The sequence below is a fragment of the Penicillium mononematosum genome (assembly GCF_028829835.1).
Source record: "Penicillium mononematosum strain IBT 11891 chromosome Unknown utg000002l:1.0-8112719.0:1.0-8118358.0, whole genome shotgun sequence".
NCBI classification, from domain to species: Eukaryota; Fungi; Ascomycota; class Eurotiomycetes; order Eurotiales; family Aspergillaceae; genus Penicillium; species Penicillium mononematosum.
The window spans coordinates 4404589-4419611 of record NW_026643272.1 but is presented as its reverse complement, the minus strand read 5'-3'; the positions used below and the strand labels follow the sequence as shown (position 1 = coordinate 4419611).

The window sequence follows — 15023 nt, the reverse complement described above, 5'->3', positions numbered from 1 at the left end:
AGTCTATAAAGATAACATGCCAAATGTACCAAGTAGACTTCTTCAACACCCATATATCTTTAGAGACATTTTGGAGGCAATTTTTTCTCTTAATCCGTCGCACAATTCTTCAAGAACTTCTTCACACTATCCATAGCCTTCGCTGCAAAAGACCCCATCTCGTACTTCTTCCCAGTCCCCTGCGGTCCACTATCGAAGATCTCCATCGAAAACCAACCCCGGAATCCAGTTTTGAGCACTGCCTTCGCAACATCCTCGATAGGCAAATACCCGCCGTCATATGGCATGGGCCTAAAATCATGGCTCCAGCGACCCCTCGGCCTGAGCCCACCAATAGTCTTGTCGTCCAACGGCGGCGACACCTTATACGCGTCCGAGATCTGAAGCAGATAGATTTTATCACCGGGCACAGTGCTTGCAAGCTCATCCATGCTCGCATCAAACCGCTTCTTTAGCTCGGACTCCGAGACTGATTCAATTAGACCAGACTCGGTAGTCGGATCGCCCCATTCACTGCCCGCAGTCTGGAATGTGTCCAAACACAGCCCGCAATTCGGACGATCTACAGCTTTCACAATCTCCCAGACATCCTTCCACGCGGGCGCGTGAGTCGACCAGCACCAGTTCTCGTAGGCGAGGCGGTAGTTGCGTTTCGCGAGAATGTCGCATAAAGCGCGCAAGTCGGAGACGATGACGTCGCGATCTTTTTTAATTAACGGTTCCGGTGTGTCTGTTGCTCCAACCTAGATATGGTATTAGCTGCTTGTTCTCGCGACTTTTGCGCTGCTCATCGTATATATATATCGCTGTCATACCTGCAACAAGTCCGTACCCACGGCGTTCATAATCTCCATCCAGCCGGTCGCTCTAGCAAAGGCCTCCTCGCGATCTGTAGAGCCCCTGGCCCAGCCTTCGAAGTTTGAGAATGGCTGCAGCATCATGATCTTCAACCCGTTTTCTTCGCATAGTTTGCGGATCTCCACGGCGATGGGGAAAATCGCAGGGTAGTCATCGGGTGCAATTGAAGTGCCAGTAACTTGCGCCCCATACTCTAAGATGTTTGGGAAGGAGAGCTCAATTGCTGTGAAGCCTGCTCCGCTGATTGCTTCGAGACGGCGCGGGAGTGTGTCGTTTGGGCCGCAGCCAATTGAGCAGGAAGCGTATGAAAGGGGGATGTTTTGGAGGCTGGAGTGGGGAAATGACATTTTTCGTCCAAAATGTTTTCCTAAATGACTGTCAAAAAAAAAATGGTGTGGTGTATCGTGATCTTATTCGGGGCTGTTGATATCGGCCAAGAAGATACACTCCACAGGATGCATGGGGACAGAGCTTCTATGAAAGATTGCCATGCTTGGTATAATTAGGGATACATTTGCCTCATTTGTTTTTGTTTTGCCCATTCCTTGTTCATTCTGTGTCCATTGTGATGTAATATTGGATTTTACTACGCTTAGGGCTTGTGTCGTCAGTGCTGTGTCATATCAGCCCCATATCCAGTTTGGCCACAACTCGAAGTCTTTCATACACCCTAAAGTAATTATTTTGCCTCACTTTCCTCCGCAAACGAATGATATGTGCCAAGAGGAATCAGGCTCCGTTGACTGGTTCGTGGCGTGTGTGATTGCATATTGACAACTGCCCGGATCACTGACGCGATCGCCACAAGATTCTTGTTCAAGAAGAAACGTCGTCCCAGATATCTCCGTGCTAATATCTCCTGCATATTTTGCATCTGAGCTTCGAATAACAACACATGAGCTAGCTTTACAGAATCAAGACCAATTCACAATGACAACCGCCATCAAAAGCATCGGCGTCGTCGGAGCCGGAAACATGGGCTCTATGATGACCCTCCGCTTCGCTGAGCTTGGCCTCCAAGTCTCGGTCTGGGATGTAGTAAAGAAGAACGTGGACGAAGTGGTGAACTACGCAAAGCAGGACGACGCCATCACAGGCCGAGTTCAAGGCTTCTATGACATCAACAAATTCACGAAGAGCCTAGAGGGCAAATCTGAACGGAAGGTCTTCATGTTTTCCATCACGCACGGTCACCCCGCCGACGAAGTACTCCGCATGATTAAACCCGACTTGAAAGAGGGCGACATCGTCCTCGACGGCGGAAATGAGAACTACCGGAACACCGAGCGGCGCCAGAGAGAGTGTGAAGAGATCGGCGTCTCCTGGATCGGAATGGGCGTTTCGGGTGGGTATCAGTCTGCGCGACGGGGACCCAGTCTCTCGCCTGGTGGAGATGCCAAGGCCCTCGAGCTTGTTATGCCATTCTTGGAGTCGTATGCGGCCCATGATCCCAAAACAGGAGCTCCGTGCGTGAAGCGCATGGGTCCCGGTGGATCGGGCCACTACATCAAGATGGTTCATAATGGCATCGAGGGTGGAATGCTTTCTGCTCTTGCTGAAACATGGCAATACATGCATGAGGGACTGGCCATGGAGCATGGCAAAATCGGAGATGTCTTCAATAAATGGAGTGAGTCTGGCGAGCTGCGGGGCAACTACCTGGTAAACATCGGTGCCGACATGCTACACAAAAAGAGAACTCCCCACGGTGACCGCAAAGGCGAGGGAGCCAGCCGGGATAATGGATATGTGCTCGACGACGTGCTTGATAAAGTAGTCCAAGACGACGATAACACTGAAGGCACTCCATACTGGTGTCTCATGGAGTCTGCCGCCCGACATGTCTCTTGCCTACGTTGGCGGCCGCTCATTACTTGCGAGTCGCAAGTGGAAATCGCATAGAGCGAGCGCGTGTTGCGAAGAAGATGGAGATGCCCATGCCGAAACCGATTGAGGGAACCCGGGACCACGCAGTGATCATCGAGAACCTAAGACAAGCTGTGTTCTGCTCGTTCCTGGCATCTTTCTGTCAGGGCCTGGAGCTGATTTCCCGGGCCTCGAAAGATGAAGGCTGGAATATTGACTTGGGCGACTGTCTGCAGATCTGGCGAGCGGGTTGTATCATCAAGTCCGATTACATTGCGGATCTACTGCAGCCGGCGCTTGCAGGCAACAATGAGCTGACGAATGCCAAGTTTGTGGATGCGGTCTCGCATGAGTTGCGCCAGAACTTCCACAGTCTTAAGCAGATTGTCATGGAGGGAACCATGTTTGATCAGTATATTCCGGCTCTCTCGGCTACTCTGGAATATCTCAAGTATGAGGGTGGATTGGGACTGCCGACACAGTTCATGGAGGCGCAGATGGACTACTTCGGTTCACACAGCTACAACAAGCCTGGTATTCCAGGTGAGGATCCAGGACCTGTTCACAAGGGTCCTCATCATTATGAGTGGCTGCCGGCTTAGATTGTTTCGAGTACATCACTCTAGACCCTGTATCACCCCAGATAGTATCTATTATCCCAAATTGCATATGTATCAACTATACAAAATAGGACATTGTATAAATTTGTAACTATTGGTAAACTGGGACCCCATAGCTATGTAGCTATGTAAAGGTCGATGTAGATGTAGATGCGTATTAAAGTTGTATAGATGGCCCAAAAAGGCAGGTGGCGGCCTCAGGAACCCGCAACACGTGGGTCGACTAACAACCAATCGGAGAAGCGCAGCTTGGCCGCAGCCTCAGAGATTTGAAGATGGCGCAAGATGCGATGGATCTTAGGCTTACGTTCAATCTCTTCTATATCGAAACCATTTCGTCGAATTGAGTCCGCGAAACAACTCGCTCGCAGAATGGCTTCTCTCCCTACCACATACGATGGTACGTGTGCTTCCGCTTCTCTCACTTTACTACCCCTCATACCCCCCCACTTCGATAGAAAGCTGACGATAGTAAATCTAAACAGGGCCCGTCCGTATCGCTGTCATCGGCGGCACCGGTCTGCGCGAGTTGCCTGGCTTCACTCAGGTGGCTTCGTTGAATGTCACAACCCCCTGGGGCGCCCCTTCCTCGCCCATCACCATTCTGCACCACCAGTGTAAGCACAACAACAAGGTTGTCGCCGTCGCCTTCCTGAGCCGCCACGGCTTGCACCACCAGATCGCTCCTCACGAGGTTCCCGCTCGTGCCAATATCGCCGCCCTGCGCTCCATTGGTGTCCGCAGCATTATTGCTTTCTCCGCCGTCGGCAGTCTGCAGGAGGAGATCAAGCCCCGCGACTTCGTCATCCCTGACCAGGTCATTGACCGCACCAAGGGCGTGCGCCCGTGGACTTTCTTCGAGGGTGGCATCGTCGCTCACGTCCCCTTCGGTGACCCCTTCGATGAGGGCATCGCCAAGGTGGTGCGCGAGTGCGGACACAGCCTTGAGGGTGATGGCGTCGTCCTGCACGACCGTGGTACTCTGGTCTGCATGGGTATGTGAAGACGTGACCCGTTCTTACGACAAAGCATCGCTAACCATGTCTTTTACACTATCCAGAGGGCCCCCAGTTCTCCACCCGCGCTGAGAGCAAAATGTACCGCTCATGGGGTGGCAGCGTCATCAACATGTCCGCCCTCCCTGAGGCCAAGCTCGCCCGCGAGGCTGAGATCGCCTACCAGATGATCTGCATGTCCACTGACTATGACTGCTGGCACGAGGCCACTGCCGATGTGACCGTCGAGATGGTCATGGGCAACATGAAGTCCAACGCTGATAACGCCCGCCGTTTCGTGACTGCTGTCCTTGATGCCCTGGCTAGCGATGAGCACAGCGAGCTGGTCCAGGCTAAGCACCTGGCTGGCGGTATTAAGTTTGGTGTTAGCACCCCTCAGACTAACTGGAAGCCTGAGGCTAAGGAGAAGCTGGACTGGCTCTTCCCTGGCTACTGGTAGATCTAGAGGCTTTGGATTGAGTTGCACCTTGTTTTCCAAGGTTGCCTTGTCACTCGACGTACATCTGATGATAGCATATATGCATTATAGTTATGGAATACCAACATGATAGACATGATTGACTGCGAATCTGAAATGATATGATTGCACATTCATAATTAGTTATATGCAATTTGTTGATTGATTTACTATTTATTATGGGTATATGTATTTTGTGCCCTTTCAATTTCGAATCTAAACTGGCACTGGGTACATCATTCTCCAGTGATGTTGAGTCATGGCCTTTGCGATAAAGAACCGTACCCAGCGTAGATCGCCAACACACTCATCGTCCTCGGTTGCAGACCAAATTGATAGGAAATTATCTTCCGAAGTTGGAGGCCCCGCCCTAATGGTCTCGTCATCTGTGCTTATGTCTTCCGAGCTCGTGCTGTCTCGCCTATCAATTTCCCCAGAAGGCGATGGAATGGTTATCGTGGGTCCCATATGTCCATCTCGAGCAAGCATTCCCCGTTGCGGCAATAGATTTCTCGAAGAGACAGAAAACCGATCATGAGAAGCTCTATTTGGTAGCATCTCTACTGGCGGAACGTCCGGAATGAGGCTAACAAAATTGTCACAGGCGAAAGAACGGGCCTCCATGGCCTTCAAAAAGGCTTTCACATATTTTGTTTGGCCTTGGGAAATGGCCAGCTCGAGAGGGCTGACTTTGCCCGGCCTGCTGAAAACGGGATTGGCTCCCAATTCGAGCAGCTCCCTTGCCAAAACAAGTGTCCTGATTTCTGTAGCTAAGAAGAGAGCTGTCCGGCCATGTGAGTCCACTTGATCAATTTCAGCGCCATGCTCGATGAGCAACTGTATTGATGCGCGTGGATGTACTTGGGATGTCCATTAGGCTTATAACGCTGTCGTACTTGCGCTTTTTCATCATCCATGTCAATAACCCGACCATAATCGTCTACCGGTGTTTCAACGACTAGATGTAGCAACGACATGAGCTTCCCACGGTGTAAGTATGTGGATTTGACATCGAACCCTCTCTCAATAAATAGCCGAATTGTTTCAACCTTCTTGTGGAGGGCGGCGGCAACAAGTGCATCTTTGGCAATAACCGTCGTCTGGATCAAGTTCAAAGTTCCATTGCGCAAGTGCTGCTTGGAACTGAGCAACTGGGCAAACGGCCGCTGCGTGCTCCAGGAGCGTGGTAGGCTCTTTCCAACGTCGTTTGACAACGTCTTAGGTATCTCGTCGAATGGTCGCTTGCGTCCCTTCTCAAGTAAGAATTTTGTAACTTCCAAGTGGCCTACACACGAAGTTTCGGGACCAGTGAAGCTTGTCGCCATCGAAATTACAGTCTTCACGTCTTTTTTGTAGAGAGCATCGAAAACACTTTCCATCACAGGTAGAAATTTGTCCAGATGTGAAGCCGCATTCAATGCAACTTTGGCAAAACTCTTGTAATCCTTTCTTCCAAGTTTGTCGAGAAGCCTGAGCACAGTAGCCGTTTCTCCTTTTTTTGCCGCCGAAGCAATGTCAAATTGGGAGACTGGATACCCCGGACAACGAAGGCAAGCCTCTATAATTTCGGCGTGCCCGTTATTCACTGCCCGGGACACGGGTGTGAGTCTCATGTTGGACAAGTCAGGTCTGCAACCCTTGTCAAGTAATCGTTGAGTAAGAGCCACGTTTCCAGTTTGTGCTGCCACAGCAAGCAAATTGGCTTGCTCGGGTGCAGTAGTGGTTGCAAGTTGTGTTTCCAGATTGACTCGGTCCAATATCATCTGGGCAAGGTGTGGTTTTCCCCATGGAGACGGACAGGAATATGGGACTTCGTCGCGGCGACAAGGTCTCAGCATCGAATACCAGCCGCTGATGCTGATGTCATTCAAGAGGTCGGGAGGTGCACTTTGTAGGAAGAATGATGCAATGTCTTCGTGGCCCATATTTATAGCATATTCGAAAATGGAATCAGGTCTATACTTGGAGGGTAGCCTGAAAGTGGACAGATAAAATCAGCACCCCGTTTGACCAGGTATTTCACAATCTCCAAATGACATCCGCTTGTGGCATGATCAAGAAGATCAACCAAATCTTGTGAATCTTTGCATGTCCCCTCGTCAAGTAAATATTCAAGCACCGGCAAATGGCCCCCTTTAACCGCATCTTGGAGTGAGTCCAGAGTGGACCGCCCCGGCGTGAAACCATAGCCTGTTGGGATACCGTGAGCTATTAAACACTTCACTACATCCAACTGACCATGCGTGGCCGCGACATTCAGAAGACGCGAGGATCGATGAGCAAACTTCTTGATGGTTGAAGGCAGTTTGTCAATAAACATTTGAAGAATCTCCACATGGCCATTTCGTGCTGCAGTCATCATGGAAGACTTCTGCTCCCATTCATAGGAACAGCAGACGTCCCACCAAAAGTCCGGCGTTTCCAGAAAATCAAATAGTCTGTAACCATGTAACCAGCAGATAGTAGCCTTTGCAAAGCATTGAAATTGCCATTCTCCACAAGGCGCAGAATATTGGGTTCACAACTAGCCGCAAATATTGAGTAGAGCTGAGGGTTGAATATGGTGTGAAACAGGCGACAAGTCTGGGAGATGGCGTTCAAGTCCGATGCATATTGCAGGTTGGGCGGTAAGAGTAGTAAGAGTTCCAATGGTAGTGAGTATAGAGACATTTTTACGTTCCATATGTACGTCCTACCTACATCTGTAGGTAGTTGAGTTTGTAGTTCCAAGGTTGTCAACTTCCAAGGTTGTCAACTTCCAATGTTGTCCCCAGGTGGTTAGCGCCCGGTAAAGTGGTCTTATGTAATCACCTAGCACCCCCGGCGGGGCCCCCGCCGTGGACCCCCAGGGCTAGGACTTCCAACCTCGGAAGGTTGCGGCCCAATTTAGCATAGGATTCACACTCAGAAGTCCCTCCAGCTTACGTCTTAACTCATCCGATAGGATTCTGCTTTTCTCCATCATGATATACAGAAAGCATTACATTCCACTGGAATCTGATCCTAACATATTCACATCCCTGATGCACAAATTAGGTGTTAATCCTACTCTCAAGTTTGTCGATGTTTGGTCGCTTGAGCAAGATGAAATCCAAAATCTCCCAGGTGCTGTTCAAGCCTTAATCCTGATCTTACCAGCTTGTCCAGCGTATGAAGAGCAGGGAGTCAAGTGCCAAAGCTTGAAAAGTGACGAAAACGAAGAAGTTGTGTGGTTCAGGCAAACCATCAACAATGCATGTGGGCTCTATGCAATATTGCATTGTGCTTGCAACGTTTCTAATTCAATTAGTAGGACAGAAGATCATTCTAGACTCAGGGCTTCAACTGACACCAATCATAGATGCTGGGTCCTTCCTTGACCGTCTGATGGCAGCCGAAAACCGTACTGAGTACCTCGAAAATTCAGAATATTTGGATGCAGTCTACCAGCAGGCTGCTACCAGTGGGTCATCCGAGGCCCCTCCTGCAGAAGCCGAAATAGACCATCACTATGTGTGTTTAGTGAAACGTTCATGCTTCTTATACGAGCTGGATGGCGATAGAGAAGGGCCCATATGCAGAAATGTCCTAGCACAGGACGAAGATGTTCTGTCAAAGAAGGGCCGCGAGATTATTCAAATGTACACCCAAAGCGATTTGGAAGGGTCTTTCAGTCTCCTAGCTTTGATTGATTCTAGCTAGTGCAACAAGGCAATATTGGGCGATTGGAGACAGATCATCAATTGATAAACCATCGTTCGTCAGGGCCGTCTAGTCCGAGGCGCAGTGAGCAATCAGGCTTTTTAGAGTACAAGTTCCCCATGAGGTTGCAATATGAAATGCTGTCCATCCCTCATGATCCTTGGCATTGATATCAACTCCTGCCTTTATCAAAATATCAATGACCTCATGAAAGCTATTCTTTGCGAACTGAGAACATGGCCCAGCGGTCGCACCATGCAAAATGGTAGATACCCCTCTAGGTAGGTTAATAGATGCCGCCATATCTTACCAGAAGAAACGAGCTAAAAACTGCGCTTTAAAGGAAGCAGAGGAGGCTCGTAAAGCAGCGCAAATTGAGAAGAGGAGTAACCCTGTTAGTGCACCTTAAAGGGGGAAGGGATCTACCACGAGCTGACAAAATCACAGAAGAAGAGCGGGCAGACACAATGTGTCGGACGTCAGGGCTCTTGTGCATCTTAGTACAGGAGAATGGTAGGCTGGGATTTGCTAGTTTTTAAATTAACTTGGATTTATATTTTATCCCACCCAGCAGTCAAATTTATAAGGGAACTTTCTTTATCAAAGAGCACACCCATAAATCTTTGTCAACTTCAAGGTAGATATAATTGTGAATCTTTTGACGAGCGCGTGATCGTATAATGTACTTTCCTTGTAGAGATTGTCACTCTGAGCAAATCTATGAAGGAACCAAGGGAGGAATCAGGGGATCCTAGGCTATAAAATAATCGAACTCGAACCATGGAACTTTTCGGCTCCATGCCTAAGACGAATCTCAGGAAACACAAATCGTATAAGTCATTCAGTCCATAAGAGTAAATGGAGTGTCGAATGATCTCATAAGACAATTCCTGGGATTCTTCGCGTAGCAAACTTGGCGGTCTGCATCACGTTTACCACGATTTGGCATTAAAAGGCTGCCCCTTCTCTGCTGCTACCAGTGAGATCGTTCATACCTGGTTTTCATTCTCCCTAGAGCACGTTGTTCATTATGGACTATAACAAACCTCTTGACCTTCTCCACATGGCGGAAGAGGCAAATTGGGTCGACAAGGTCAATATGGCTCGTGTGGACGGCCGTCTCTGCAGCTGGGCTACGCAGTACCATCCCCTGAGACTCCCATGCCGGCTGGTCGGTGGCTTCCATAACGGGTCATACAATCTTGGACAAAAATTCGCTTTCGATGACGGGGCAATTTGGTTCCTCCGCTTGCCCCGTGCAAGCAGTATTTCTCCGGAATATGCGGACGAGAAAGTGGCCATGGAAGTGGAGGCCCTTCATCTTGTCCGGGAGAAGACGTCAATACCCGTCCCGGAAGTCTACGCTTGGGGCCTTGCTAGCGAAAATCAACTTGAACTGGGCCCTTATATCTTGATGGAATTCATAGACGGTGTCTGTCTTAACGACGTTTTTGGCGGAACTCATTCAAGACTGCTTAAGGAGGAAACTTCCGATGCTGATATCGAATACGTTTACAAACAAATAGCGCAATTTATGTTGCAGCTGTTCAAGATCGGTTTTGACCAGATTGGCAGCTTGCCAACCCCAAGGACGAAATATGCTGTGCCAAGTCGTCCACTTACGTGGAAAGCACACGAAATTTTGCGGGTAGGAGGTGTTCATACATTCGGTTCGTCTTAGATCCTAGGCGAAGACTTTTACTAACGACCTTAGATGGCCAAGAAGAAGGCTTCTCCACTGCTAAAGAGTTTTTCCAGTTTGTCAACAAGCAGGATTGGAAACAGCTGCGATACCAATTAAATTCAATTGCCGGCCCTAGGACTGCCAGATCAAGATACGCATCGTTAAAAATATTGGAGTCTCTAATACCCGATATGACAAATGCGTTATACGATCGAGGCCCCTTTAAACTCATTTGTGATGATTTCGGGCCGGCAAATATGATCGTCCGTAGTAAGGAGGACCTTACAATTATCGGGGTGGTCGACCTTGAGTGGGTTTATGCTGGGCCAGCTCAATTGTTCGGCTCCGCTCCTTGGTGGCTTCTTTTAGATCGCCCACTCAATGACGAGTGGGATTTTGAAGGAGATGAGGCACCAAAAGCTACGGATCGCTACTTCGAATGCCTAGAAATATTCAAGCGTGTGTTGGAGGAGGAAGAGTCCAAGATGGGAGACGAAAAGAAGGAACTCTCTGAGCTAGTGAAGTGGTCCGAGGATTCTGGTGCCATGTGGCTCCACATGCTTCTTTCAAGCGGCTTTTTTGATTCTTCAAGCTTTCCATGCATGCAATTACGGAGGCACAAAGGTGCCGATTGGTGGGACGAGCGCCTCATTGAGTACGGGAGTACAGAAGAAGTGGAAACATTCGTGACCAACAAGCTACACGACCTGGCAGCATATGACGTGATCAAGGACAAAGTTGAGCATCAAAAAGCACTTTTGGAGAACAAGGAGATGGAATTAGAAACGTTTATCCGCACTGTGTCTACACTCCTCGACTCAAATTGATAGGTTTCGGAGAAGTCATGTACATAGAATCGGGTTTAACATGACGGAAGACCCTCAATCTAACATGGCGTTCAAGTCCGATGCATATTGCAGGCTGGGTGGTACGAATAATAGTTCTTCTAGGGTAAGTGGTATAGAGAAACTTTTGCGTTTCATCTGCATGTTCTAGTTGAATTTGTCGATGTTTGGTCGCTTGAGCAAGATGAAATCCAAAGTCTCCCAAAGCCTTAATCCTGATAATTCTAGCTTGTCTACGAATGTATTTGGGAGCGGTAATGGGTGTCAGCTTCAGGAGGAAGATGGGATACAAGATACTGTAATCATTTTCGTTGGGATATACTCGATATACCTTCGAGCTACAGTGTACAGTGTCCATCACCATCGCACGGTTTATTCCTCGGGAATAATTTACCCATGAAGGGAGGAGATGGCACAGCGAAGGTTGCTACTGCGCGCGCGACGATAAATCTGTGAGATCCAACAAAACTTGGAAAGTGATTATTGGCCTTGAGAGGGTACGTCAAGTAAGGTAACTGTGACCTATACTCCAAAAACCATCCTCAGGTATGTCCAAGTTGCCATCATTGATTTGTGGTGGGAATATAGTATCCCAAAGGTTCTGTGGAGACTGTCAGTAAATCACTCTTAGGCAACAAGATAGTATTATTTACCCAGTCGATCTCTAGCATCTGTGGATTGGGGTCATTAGACGGTCCATTCATTTCGTGAGGCGCTGTCGATGAGCTCCCATTAGGCGTTGTGTTCGTGGAGTAGTTTCTGTAACCCGAGTGAAGCACCGGGCCGCTATCGCCGTCAAGTCCTGACTCTGCAAACTGCGCCCAAGGAGATAATCGTCCAGAAGTCGTCCCCCAAGTACTAACTGAGTTGTCCAGGGTATCCAAGTCCTCACTGCCAGGACCAGTGCCTCTTTCTATTGGCATTCCCGTGGGCGGTTGGAATACTCCTGACTGTACCTCAGCATGGCCAGACCTGACACCCCTTGGAGGCAGTGAAGCATATTGAGCGTTTGTTTCTGTCTCTGGCTCCCAGTGTGCATAATCAAATGGCGTTCTAGAGCCGGAATCATCGGCATCCCTCCGAAGCGGAGCGACCGTCATCGAGTCTTCGAACCGAATTGGAGTCTTCAACCCTTTCGCGTTTTGGTACGCACGCGTGTGCTCGACAATCATCATGAGTATATATCTCGCTTTACTATCTCGGTATGCAACAATCTCATTAATGTTCGGCACCACTCCTTTTTGATCCATCGGAGGGAGATTCGAGATAGCATCCGCAAAGATAAAATCCAAGCAACACCATATGCGGCTCGACTCCCTGCGCATTGGGAAAAGGAAAACTTCTATAAGCAACAGCAATGCAGTATGGTAGTCTTGCCAGGAAGAACTGTACCAAGCCCATTTCCGAAGATCTGTTGCTGATTCTAACTCTACCGCGGCTTCCAAGGCGTCGGTGCCTTTGGTCAGCACTATTTGGCGCAACCTGTCTGGAATCTGATATGTGACGCCGGTCATATATCGATTCAAAATATTGATATAGAAGAGACTTGTAAAGAGCTTGAGCACTAAACTGGCCATCCTCTGCATCGGACATGGAGACGCTACATTAAGATAAGGGCCGTATTTGGCGTCCATCTGAACGCGAAATGCCTCTATCTTGGATATCACTTTGGTCAGGCCGATCCTCTTTTGGTCCAGTTCGTTGCGGAATGCTATGTTTTGCCGATGCATTTCCTGACATTCAAATCGAATCATGGAGAATATCAGGTCGTTCCAAGGAAGTGAGTTATTCGTAGACGTTCGCAATGAAGCCACGTCTAGAGGGAGTCGAGTCGTATACCCGTCTCTGTGAATGAATGGGCGAGGGCCTTGGGCCGAGCTTGTCTTGAGATCAAGATAGCAGATTTGATACCAGACTAAGCGCCGTGTGTGGCACTCGGCGGGAGAAAAGCCAAACTCAGTAGAATCACGGTGAAGCCCCATGCACTCGGCCAGTCGAATCAGCATACCGGTTAAAACAGAATGTGCCCGAGATATCTCGTTGAGACACATTGGAAGCTAACTATACATGAGAAATCAGTCATGCCAATTGGGAATAGCAGAAACATACCAAGTATGCAGTAAATGCCTGTAAAGTCTCAAACTTGCTCGCTCTAAGCAGCTGAGCTCGACCGAGGGCGCACTCGGTACCTAGTTTCAAGTTATCCTTCAAATCTGTTTTGGAGGTTTGGCAAAGCTCTGAAATCTGTTCTTCGGACATTGCAACGGAAGAAGAGAACAGAATGGAATAGACGATTGCTGCGAGCGACGGTGGCACCTGATATCCATTTTCTATTGTCTCCCACAGAGTTTCGTATCGTTGAATGAATGAAGGTCGATGGACAACCCGGGACACCGGATGAACCGCATCCCAATAGCATTCCATTAACTTATCTGCAACACTGCGAGGGGGAAGTAACCGAGTCAAATCCTGCCCCGAAAAAGCTTGGCTAAACAAAAAGTCGGTAGAAGGTACCGTAAGATACGGCCCTGGTCGCAAAAGGTCCACTATCCTACCAGAGGTCGTCACTGGGGTAGAAGGCCCTCTTGGATTCTGCTGAAGGCACAACAAGATCTGTAGTATAAATCAACTTTGAAGAACCATGGGCGACAGGATATTACTACTTCTACACACCTCGTCTGCAATCTTTGGACGGTAATAGCCTCCAATCCTTGCTCCCACCTTCATTCTGCCAATTCTGAAGCCCAGATCTTCAATATCATCATCAGCTTCATCCGCATACGCTGCGTCTTGAACTGCTAGCGGTGTCGGCTCCAAATGACCATCATCGGCGGAAGTATCCGAATCATCGCTCCCGGACTCTTCAGGCTGCCTTCTTCGCTTTGGCTTTGGGCCACCTTTCGGGGGTTCCAGTTGATCTCCCCGGAGAGTGTCATCGATCGCGTCTTTGGCCTCTTTCATCTCGGCCAATCTTTGACGAAACTGAGCATCTGCGTTTACAGTAGGAACATAGATGCATCGCAACAGCGATGTGCAGCAGTTCTGACAGGGATTCTATCTGGCCTATTAGTCAATTCCGACCTGGGTGTTCCCGGTATACGTACTTCTCTGTCACATTTCATCTTCCTCCGACGACACTCAAGACACGAATGAATCACCCGATTTCGGCGCCGGGCCTTTTCTCGAGGTTTGGGCGGGCTGGCAGCGGCGGGTCCATCGGCGCCCGACGGAATCCCGCTATCGAAGGACACGCGCTGCGGATGAGCTCTGTCGGCAGGAGATGCGAATGCCGCCATTTTAAGGGCCACCCAATGATATACACGGGTGTCATGGAAAGGTTCTCATAGAACAAGGAGAAGAGAAGAGAAAAGGTTAACGACGTAGCGTGGATTAGCGACGTCCCCAGTGGGATGTCAGACGATGCTAAATGGCCCCTGTACCGACCAATGAAAGATCACTTTCGGGTGAATCGTGTCTTTCGGGTTAGTTCTCTGCAGCTGCCTGGACACTCAACCAGTTCGGAGTAAATGATATCAGTGACATTGCTAAAACCGCCCCAAACGCTCCACTGGTCGGAACCTAGTCAATGGAAAAAGTTGACAAACGCCAATTTATCGACCAAAAGGGATTTCAATCCCAGATACAAACTGTGCCAAATGTATATAATACACTAATACTATCTTATTTATCTCGATATCCACCAGATATTTGGCTATTGAGCTTAGCAAGAGCTGGTTATTACCTAGGTAAACTTCATGCAGTATCTAGTGTCGCTTGTTGTGTTCAACAGCACAGACTATTTACCGCCTTCGCAATGGAGCTTGAGTACGAAGAATGGACTCGGTGCTATTAGAGAGAGTCCTCTGAATCGCGTTGACAAGATCAAGTCCATTTACGGCCGTAAAATTTGAGGCTTTGCTCGTAAACTAGCTACCTTGTTAGGCTACTAGGTACGAATGAATATCCCCATCCAGCCCAGCCAATTAGAATTCCGAA

At 48.8% G+C, this 15023-nt stretch overlaps 8 protein-coding genes across 8 annotated transcripts; 4 read left to right on the top strand and 4 right to left on the bottom strand.

Moving 5' to 3' along the window:
- Positions 1-89: 89 nt before the first annotated feature.
- On the bottom strand, positions 90-1205 carry N7519_003467 (sugar phosphate isomerase/epimerase family protein; the record flags this gene model as incomplete). The annotated part of the gene is made up of 2 exons (XM_057290245.1): positions 90-743; positions 816-1205. 2 exons carry the CDS (start codon positions 1203-1205, stop codon positions 90-92), a joined length of 1044 nt encoding a protein of 347 aa, XP_057151447.1.
- Positions 1206-1788: 583 nt separating this feature from the next.
- N7519_003466 (6-phosphogluconate dehydrogenase, decarboxylating) lies at positions 1789-3326 on the top strand (the record flags this gene model as incomplete). The annotated part of the gene is made up of 2 exons (XM_057290244.1): positions 1789-2684; positions 2747-3326. The coding sequence occupies 2 exons, from the start codon at positions 1789-1791 to the stop codon at positions 3324-3326; spliced, it is 1476 nt and encodes a 491-aa protein (XP_057151446.1).
- Positions 3327-3629: 303 nt separating this feature from the next.
- N7519_003465 (S-methyl-5-thioadenosine phosphorylase) lies at positions 3630-4799 on the top strand (the record flags this gene model as incomplete). Its single annotated transcript, XM_057290243.1, has 3 exons — positions 3630-3744; positions 3830-4339; positions 4405-4799. 3 exons carry the CDS (start codon positions 3630-3632, stop codon positions 4797-4799), a joined length of 1020 nt encoding a protein of 339 aa, XP_057151445.1.
- A 234-nt stretch (positions 4800-5033) lies between these two features.
- On the bottom strand, positions 5034-6742 carry N7519_003464 (ankyrin repeat domain-containing protein; the record flags this gene model as incomplete). The annotated part of the gene is made up of 2 exons (XM_057290242.1): positions 5034-5654; positions 5714-6742. 2 exons carry the CDS (start codon positions 6740-6742, stop codon positions 5034-5036), a joined length of 1650 nt encoding a protein of 549 aa, XP_057151444.1.
- A 2-nt stretch (positions 6743-6744) lies between these two features.
- N7519_003463 (ankyrin repeat domain-containing protein) lies at positions 6745-7176 on the bottom strand (the record flags this gene model as incomplete). Its single annotated transcript, XM_057290241.1, has 2 exons — positions 6745-7007; positions 7056-7176. 2 exons carry the CDS (start codon positions 7174-7176, stop codon positions 6745-6747), a joined length of 384 nt encoding a protein of 127 aa, XP_057151443.1.
- A 604-nt stretch (positions 7177-7780) lies between these two features.
- On the top strand, positions 7781-8498 carry N7519_003462 (ubiquitin carboxyl-terminal hydrolase; the record flags this gene model as incomplete). Its single annotated transcript, XM_057290240.1, has 2 exons — positions 7781-8054; positions 8107-8498. The coding sequence occupies 2 exons, from the start codon at positions 7781-7783 to the stop codon at positions 8496-8498; spliced, it is 666 nt and encodes a 221-aa protein (XP_057151442.1).
- A 1030-nt stretch (positions 8499-9528) lies between these two features.
- On the top strand, positions 9529-11009 carry N7519_003461 (phosphotransferase family protein; the record flags this gene model as incomplete). Its single annotated transcript, XM_057290239.1, has 2 exons — positions 9529-10168; positions 10213-11009. The coding sequence occupies 2 exons, from the start codon at positions 9529-9531 to the stop codon at positions 11007-11009; spliced, it is 1437 nt and encodes a 478-aa protein (XP_057151441.1).
- Positions 11010-11529: 520 nt separating this feature from the next.
- Positions 11530-14323, bottom strand: N7519_003460 (uncharacterized protein; the record flags this gene model as incomplete). The annotated part of the gene is made up of 5 exons (XM_057290238.1): positions 11530-11628; positions 11681-13084; positions 13137-13640; positions 13701-14069; positions 14132-14323. The coding sequence occupies 5 exons, from the start codon at positions 14321-14323 to the stop codon at positions 11530-11532; spliced, it is 2568 nt and encodes an 855-aa protein (XP_057151440.1).
- Between the last annotated feature and the right edge of the window lie 700 nt (positions 14324-15023).